We start from the raw sequence: 9315 nt of genomic DNA, 5'->3' as shown, positions 1-9315 counted from the left end.
TCGCAACGACACCACTGTGATTAACCATCCACATACAACCATATTTTAACCAATATCGCCAAGGTATGTAAATTTTTTGCTCTTCGTCCCCCCCCCCTTTACTAGACAGTTTAAATGAACAGTAGATCGCTAACAGTCATTAAAAGGTTTTACAGTAGAAATAATTGATTGGTGAGGTTCAAATGATCTTGAAATTGGCATGCTTTGGCTGCGCTGGTATCGTAGTTCAGGAAGTCTAGGCCTTTACTTAAGATAAAGTCTCTGACTTTTAACAGATGATAAAAATCAGCACCATCTAAAAGTGATATCTGTCTACCACATTGCAGATAAAGGACAGAAAGGCTTCTAAAATTGCTGGCGATAAAGTAGTACCTTCCATTACTCGATTATGGTTGCCAGAATTTTGAAGTCAGATTCTGCCAGTTACTTCTTGATCGATTTCTTCGTTATCTCCAGATAAATTATCTGGGCGTTTCATGACATCAACAAACTTCTCCAGCAACATCTTCAGGTGACCAACATCTTTTAAACTATATGCGTCAATCAAAAAGCTTCTAGATGCACATAGCTTCGGAATATCAAGTTGCTCTGAAAACTGTAAAATCAAATGGAAGATATATCAGAAGAATAAACATTGTCATCGCAGAAAGCATTAATTACAAGATAATAATAAATCTTTTGAAAGACAAACATTTTCTATTTTTTCAATTCTCTCTTTCAGACCTTTTTGCAAATCAAATTGTGAAATGAAAACTGACAATTGATGATTTTCTTAAAAACATTTCAAACACTTTTTGCTATACGAACTTTTATCGTAGTTGTGAATTGTGATCAAAGAAGGTATCGAGGGAGACACCCAGAAAGACACTCAGAAGATGATTTGATAAATAACCATTTTTCATTCAACATTTTTTTTCAAAACTTTAGAAACTGTTCCCTCCTAAAGAACGACGATGATTAGGCCATATGCAATTAGAAGAAGGGCTTTACTAGCAATCAATGTTTACTCAAAATTTGCTTGTAAAGTCAAGATTTCTTTAATCTTCTGAAGACTAGCAAAACCTGCATGCTTTGTAAGTTGCTAAAGGGCTTATATCATATTTCCTGTTTGAAAAGAAATAGTCACTTTGGTAAACAAACCTTTTGAAGACTAGATGAATCACTAGAATCTATTTTACTGACAAGCACGAGTAGAGGTACATCAGTCATATCTCGATGTGATAAAACTTTCTCCAGTTCGCTTCGTGCCAAGGCAACTTCATCGTCGTTTGTTGAACCGTCAACAACAAAGATCTGAAGAGCAAACAAACGAATGAAACTTCAACAATCAACAACCAACTATGGATTGATTTTCTTCAATAGGGAAACATATGGGTATGGCGGTGGTTTGACTGAATCCATGGGGGTAGTTAGGAATTTGAATTTTTTTTGGGAGAGGGGGGGGGGGCAGCGGAGGCCCAATTTTTGAAGAAAAATATAGAAATTACTATATTTAAGATAACGTACAGAGGTAATATACAAACATGTACAAACCAAAGAAGTCATGGGAGAGAGGGTTAAACGGAAACAAGTGCTTGTTTTCGAACTCAGTACATAACAATTTAAATACTACGAATATTTGTTTCTCGATCTGCAAACGTTTTGGTTTGAAGACCCTTGAGGATATTGGAGAAGGCCCGGGCCCTCTGCGCCCTCTTTCTACCCCCCTGACTGAATCTACTATTATCAATACTGCTGTTGATAAAAATGCTTCAACATATACCGGCTAGCATGCAGATAAAGCCATCCTCCACTTAAAAGAACAATATAAACTGCCTATGCATCTTTATAGCAGAGATATATACATTGCTATGATATATACACTGGCGTAGGGGGGGGGGGGGGATTATAGATCAATTAGGTTAGGAACCATTGGTTTTCTTACGGAGCAATTTACCATATGATAAAAGACAATACAGCAAAAATACTGGGATTAACACGTGGTTGTAAAGGAGAACTATCATTGGTTCATACAAACAGGATCAGAATTAGCCAATAGAAAAGGGTCGTCTCGTGGAGTACTTTCCCTGAATGACACCAATTGACTTGGCGCACGAAGCTGAATTTAAAGTGTATGGGTTTTACAGCTCTATAAAACGAAAACCTGGGTAGCTATGACATAACTGAACATCTCTACGTAAAAATTTAACAGCCAATTAAGTTTCATCCGTACTTCTCGTACACAATGCGGGAACGTGGCTATTTGTGGCAGAAAAATCTTGACTGACTAAGCGATTTTGAGGAGAGGGCCTTAGTGATTTAGTTTGGCTAGCAGATTTCTATTAAACCTAAAACCAAGTTGGCCCTTCGGTGCTTGCAAAATTGTCTTAATTAAAGGACAAAGTATACAAATGTTTTAAGGCATTTAATTTTTGTGACAATTTTGAGGTCCAAAAAGCTGACGTTTTTAATCATGACTCTGGCTAATGGTAAAGTGAAGAAAATACTTACTAAGCCTTCAACCCCATTTAAATAATGGTGCCAATACCGACGAATAGATTCTGAGCCTGTGGAAAAATGGAAGATGTTCTCTTAGAGGAAATATAGAAATCATTTACAGAAATATGAAAACTCTACCTCAAATCTTGGAAAGATTTCCTGGAACTGGAAAATCGGAACAAGCTTAAGGACCCTGAAGGTAGAAGAATATACCTAGGTGATCTGATATACGAGACGTTTGTTTGGTACAGTAGAAGAAAAAGCCAAAGTCCTCTAGTGAATTCGTCTTCCTGGGATAAGAGGTGTCGCATTTGAATGCAAAGATTATTAGGCCTACCCTGACTTGAAGATGGCTTACTTATTAGATGGCGCGGGTTGCAATAAGAAGGGCTAGTGTTTTATTGTAAATCTATTGAACAGGAGATGCAGGCGTCACGAGAGCCGAGATAAAGAAATCCGTGTCTAGATGGTTAGCTAAGTCGTAAATCAAGGGCCTAAAAGTATATAATAGTTTATTTTTACTTTTCAAAAGGCTGCAATAACTACCAGAGAGTCGAACTACCTGATTATGACTTACGATTATAAATCCTTACCTCCAACCTCTTTTACATGGAGCTTAGCTCTAGCCAAAGAGATATCCTTAATTGAAAAACCTAAAATGCAAGGAATAGGCATACATGGGATTGAAAAGGCTTATATATTAAAAAAGCATTAATTTAATATACAAAATCAAAAGGGGACATTATATGACACCAATTCCATGCAAAGTTAATTCATATCATGTTAACTATGAAATATCAAAACCTTTATCTACTAAACTTTAAAATTCTGGATCACAACATAATTTTGAGTTATCTTTAAGATGATATTGTTTTTAGAATTCATGTTAATTCATGTTAATTCATGTGGCATAAATTTAATTTCCATGCATCATGTTAATAGTTAAAGAAAAATGCAAGGAAAATTTTTTCATGAAATGAAATGCTAGAATAAAGCCAAATTATACTATTGGCAAAATTAAAAAGCACTGCAAAAGTCATAAATTTTCTGCTATAAAGTTCTACTTGATACTCTTTTTAATGAGCCTGGGTCACTTGGCAACTTAGAAAACATAACAGCTATGATCCAATTAAATAATTATAGAATATGATAATTGTGCTGCTACTTACTTCCATTTAGCATACAAACAATATAAGTGGCAGTTTCACATATGCCATGAAACATTGATATTATTCTACAATATGTAAAGACTATTAACAATTATGGTTGATTATAGACTAACGACAAAGCAATAGACCTTTTGTTGGGACTATTTCCTCCTCAACTTCCCCACAGACTGTTGACAGCAAAGTGCTTTTTCCAGCCCCACCCAGTCCCAATGCTAGCAAAGAAAACTCTTCTTTCACTATCTGCTCTTTCTTGCAACATTTGCAGCAAAGCTATCAATGAAGAAAACTTTATATGAAAATCAAATTTCAAGATTAGCCAAAATTTATACTTAGTTAAAGCAGCAATCTCACAAGCTTTTACCCTCTTGCAAATCCTTGCCTAATGCAAGTAGAAACAGTCAAAATTACCTATGTCAATTCAAATTAATGAAAAATATTTAATCTTTAATTACAAATAAAAATCAGCCAAATGTAACAATGAAGAGCGGTTGGTAGTGAGCTATGTGCATGTTGTGTGGTTTTTCAATTTGTGTCTTCAAAGGTGATAATTTCATTGCCACCTTATGCATTAAAATTCAATATTGGAAATATTTTCTTTGTAATTTGCAGTCATGAAAAGCCATAATTTATATATATTCATATTTCTGAGGCAGCCAAACTAGACAAAGTCTAGAAACCAAGCCTAAAAACCAAGCCTAGAAACCAAGCCTAGAAACCAAGCCTAGAAACCAAGCCAAGAAACCAAGCCAAGAAACCAAGCCTAGAAGCCAAGCCAGGAAACCAAGCAATGAAACCAAGCCTAGAAACGAAGCCTAGAAACGAAGCCTAGAAACAAAGCCAGGAAACCAAGCAATGAAACCAAGCAATGAAACCAAGCCAGGAAACCAAGCAATGAAACCAAGCCTAGAAACAAAGCCTAGAAACCAAGCCAGGAAACCAAGCAATGAAACCAAGCCTAGAAACCTAGTCTCAAAACCAAGCCTGGACTTGAAATCAAGCCTGGAAATATTAGACTCAGATACAATTAACCTTGTGCTATTCACACGAAAGACTCATGAAGTTTAGCAGATTAATTTCACTTAAAAACTAACTTTCACTTAAGGAAACTTTGAATTTCAGTTCCAGAACTCAACAATATTCAATCTTATGGAAAAATTTAGCTTTCATGCATGCTTTTAAAATTTTTTGAATACGCCTTACAACAAAATAAAACATTGCAGCAATTAAAATTGAATACTCACTGTGTAGCATAAGATTTTACAAACACCACAAGCAAATGAGCAGCACTGGGACATTTTTCTCCCAAATGTCTCCTGTCAACTCCAACACTGTTGATTGAAAATTTCAGAATTTTTTAAAAGTTAAATACATGGTGTATTTGGCAGGTTGGAAACTTAAGGCTTGAAACTGGCATTTCAAATCTTATCAGTTGCATTCACAAGGAATTCGTGATAAGCAACTCACCTTTATCTTAGACACTTATCTAAAACTAAAACAGTTTGTGGCTACCCCTTTATCAATTGAATATACCCATGAATATTACAACCTGCACTTTACTTACGTTTCTGTTGATCAAAAACTGCCAATAGGACCCAGAGTTCTTAGATGACCAAAAGCTCAGAAACTTAATCACACTCAACCCTAAGAAAATGGTCTAAAGCCTTTCACATTTGATGGTGTGATTGGAAATGATTCCTTTGGAAGATAATACAACTATTATATAAAGTTTATATAAAGTTTGTGTATATTACATGTTGCTGGCATCAAAGCTTTTGAAGAGCAGGGTAGAAAAGCTTTTGAAGAGAAGAGAGGGAAAGGGGGTTGTGTTGAGGAATTGTTTTGTTCCCAGCTGCCCAGGTCTTATGGCTTCAGCCTGGGCAGCCGGGGGTGTAATCACAAAATTAATGTATGTACAGGGGGGTGCTCTCTCCTCTAGACTATCTACTGATAGAGCTCCTTCTATTCTTTAAGAAATTCCTGCATGCAAATCTCCTTGGTTTTTTACCATTATTTTTATTTTTGTTCTCTATTTTGCTTAATGTATGTAATTCATTTCATCGTATGTAATGTTTAATCTGTTTTTTGTAGGGTAAACCGGGGTAATTTGGGACAATTTATAGGTTTTTTTCCTACCACTGCTCCATTACAGCTTTTAGAAAGGCCAGCTTTTCATATACATTTAGGTAGTAAAAAATTACTATCTGAAGAAATTTTTTTCCTATATTCCTTTTTCGGTAATGTATCTTACATTTAAGAGCTCTGAAGCACAATTCAAGTAGGCGGTTGCTGAAGTTTACATAAATTGTCTGATTCGCTGTTAAACCATTCATCCAAAACTAATAGTGACACTGAGTTTAGCGTCAACAATCAGGTATCAACTGCTGATGGGGAGGTGCTGACCTACTATGCTGAATATGAAGATTATTTTCAGTAATGTCGTCCCAAATTACCCCATCCGCCTAACATACACATTTCAAAATGGCTTTGAAAAAAGCAAACATTTTACAACATACTTAAAGCTTTTTCGTCTGACACTCCTCAGAGCATAAAACGTCAGAATAGGTTCCGAAAAAACACGATGGAAAAATATATACCCAGTTGTGGATCGAAATAGGCCAATCAGAAAAACGCAAGCACAAGACCGGTATAGTTGACCAATCAGTGCCGCGAGCCTAAAGAAAAATTACCAATGGAGTCCAAGAGAGAAAACGAACTCCTTTTGTCTACACAATGGCGGCTTTTTCGTTTTTATGTAGATTGACTCCAAAACTGCTAGATGGAAGGACGACCGGGCTCTGCCAATTATCCGAAACATGTCGTCATTATAGAGTTTTGCACAATCTGGGTTGTCTAAAAGATGTTGACCAATGGCAGAATCACTTGTTTTAACAGTGTTTCTAGACCTACAAGATCGAGGAGGCTGTTCTCTTTGAGGGGCAGTTTTGTTTCGTATGTTGGAAGGAACATGCTGTTTTATCCTATCCCCCAATCTTTGGGTTGTGCGCCCTACGTAGCCAGAATCACACTGGCACGTAAATTCATAAATGACGGAACTTTTTTGTTTGGTAGGGACGCAATCCTTTTGAATGGATGGAAGGGCTCTCCTAGTGCTGTAAACAATCCGAGGATTGACAGCAAAGAAACAATTGGTTATGGCTTGCCTAATCTGACTCTCGAATCGCAAGGAAGTGTTACCAATCCATGGTAGTTTCAAATAAACTGGGCACTTTTGCGGACCATACTTTTGAACAGCCGAAAAACTTGCGATCTTCTCCTTAGTATAAGTTAAAATGACGTCTTCAGGATAGCCGTTGTCCAAGAAGATCGTTTTGAGTTTTTCCAGTTCAGCGTGCAGTTTAGATTTCGAGCAGATCATAAGTGCCCTATGTACTAATGTTTTGACAAGGTTGACTTTGCGTTGTTTTGGGCAAAATGAATTCCAGCGTATGTACTGACCGGTAAAAGTAGGCTTGCGATATACACTGGTAAGAAATCCAGTGTTAGACTTTTCGACCAAAACATCTAAAAATGGTAAGGAATCATTTTCTTCCTTTTCAAACGTAAACTGGAGGGCTGGGTGTAGGCTATTTAGGTGTTTTAGAAAAATATCACACTCAGCCTCTGTTTTGAAAATGGTATATGTGTCATCCACATACCGAAAATAGACACCTGGCTTTTGGTCGTAGTCGAACAAACGCTCTTCATGAAAGCCAACAAAGATATTGGCCAAGGCAGGTCCCAGAGGGCTACCCATAGCGACACCATCCTTTTGTTGGTACATTTCATTGTTAAAACTGAATTCAACTGAACGTGTTGCAGTTTCCATCAGTTCAATGAATACTTCCTCTGGGAATGGTGGGCTATTAAGCTCGCTCCGGTACAAAGCGTCGGCACATATTTTGATGGTCTCACTCAAAGGAACATTTGTGAAAAGACTACTAATGTCAAAAGAACACATGAAAGATGTTTCGTTTTCGATGTTCAAGTTTTGCATGAACTCAGCGAACGTAAAAGAATCCTTGATGCAATGTTTTGAATATTTTTGAAGAACAGGGTCCAAAACTTCAGAAAGCCACTTAGCCAGTTCGTGTTGTGCTGAGCCAATCATAGACAAGATAGGTCTAAGTGGGACGTTCGGCTTGTGTATTTTAGGGAGGCCATACATTTGTGGTCGTTGAGAGCCCGTGGGTCTTATCCTATCATAAATTTCTGTAGCCAGATTGTGCAAAACTCTATAATGACGACATGTTTCGGATAATTGGCAGAGCCCGGTCGTCCTTCCATCTAGCAGTTTTGGAGTCAATCTACATAAAAACGAAAAAGCTGCCATTGTGTAGACAAAAGGAGTTCGTTTTCTCTCTTGGACTCCATTGGTAATTTTTCTTTAGGCTCGCGGCACTGATTGGTCAACTATACCGGTCTTGTGCTTGCGTTTTTCTGATTGGCCTATTTCGATCCACAACTGGGTATATATTTTTCCATCGTGTTTTTTCGGAACCTATTCTGACGTTTTATGCTCTGAGGAGTGTCAGACGAAAAAGCTTTAAGTATGTTGTAAAATGTTTGCTTTTTTCAAAGCCATTTTCAAATTCTGTACCGCAAAAAAATTGTATACACATTTCATTATTGCAAATGATCAAATGAGCTAACTCAAAGGCACAGACAAACTGGGTCAAAAGATACAAATGTTTGCTAAAATTTCAGCACAATTTCATTAATTGTAACAACTTTAAACATACAGGTTATCTTCTAGCAATAGTAAATTTCCCAAATTGTGGTTGTCCCAAATTTCCCCTGTCCCAAATTACCCTGGTTTACTCTATTTTAAAAGATTTAATGTATGTATGGATTTTAAAATCAAAATGAACTGAACTGAAGATAAATATTTCATTTAACACTCTTTTCTGCTAAGCTTTGTTATAATCATGAACTTGAAAAGTTTTGAACGAGACATAAACTGCACGTATTACGCTTAAAATCTTACAGTGCCCTCAGGGGTGTCGAGAGGGGGGGGGGGTTGGAAGGGCAAAAGGTCTGAGGCCCGTGCTCCAAGGGCCCGTAATAATGTATTTAAGATCTATTGACAAAGAAAAAGCTACTGTTTCAGTTACTTATATGGAATCAACGCCTGTAAATTTATCGCAGAGAAATATGCACATGTCCTTGATTCGTGTTTTGTGTTTTTCACAATCTTGTCAACATTCTTAAAATACTTTTTCAACAATTTTAGCTAAAAAGGGCGTTTCCCTAGTTCTCCGGGAGACTGAAGGGCGGGGCCACAAAAATTTTTTTGGGGGGCCGGTTTTGTAAATCACCCCTAGGCCCAAGCTGGCTCTAAGACGGCCCTTGTGCCTCCACGTACAGTTTTGAGTGGCGATATAAGGAATCTTATCTGACCTGACAGGGAACCATCAATCTTTCTGTGTAGCAAAATTTTCTCTCGAAATGTCGGGAAATATATACAGATGAAATTTGAAACAGCATACCTTTATTACGGTGGATGTATCCTATTATATCCGATCATATGTTTGGCTTTCGCTTCGTTTCTTTCTCCAGTAATAATGTTTTGAATATCCATTGAGTTTGAATTTTAGTCCGTCTGAAACCGAGGCTCCCAAAATGCAGCTCTGTCCCGAGGTCAAACCACCCACTGCCAGAAAAAGTTCTA

The 9315-nt window shown here is 37.2% G+C and overlaps 1 protein-coding gene across 1 annotated transcript; it reads right to left on the bottom strand.

The window, feature by feature from the left end:
* Window positions 1–409: 409 nt before the first annotated feature.
* Window positions 410–9262, bottom strand: LOC135687340 (ADP-ribosylation factor-like protein 15). The gene is made up of 7 exons (XM_065203878.2): window positions 9134–9262; window positions 4889–4975; window positions 3776–3917; window positions 3072–3131; window positions 2491–2546; window positions 1141–1293; window positions 410–595 (listed from the first exon to the last, which is right to left on the bottom strand). Exons 2-7 carry the CDS (start codon window positions 4940–4942, stop codon window positions 410–412), a joined length of 651 nt encoding a protein of 216 aa, XP_065059950.2. The 5' UTR covers window positions 4943–4975; window positions 9134–9262.
* Between the last annotated feature and the right edge of the window lie 53 nt (window positions 9263–9315).

This window comes from Rhopilema esculentum, chromosome 20 (assembly GCF_057945365.1).
Source record: "Rhopilema esculentum isolate cy_ngs chromosome 20, ASM5794536v1, whole genome shotgun sequence".
In the NCBI taxonomy this organism is placed as follows: domain Eukaryota; kingdom Metazoa; phylum Cnidaria; class Scyphozoa; order Rhizostomeae; family Rhizostomatidae; genus Rhopilema; species Rhopilema esculentum.
This window is presented reverse-complemented; position numbering and strand designations above follow the sequence as displayed.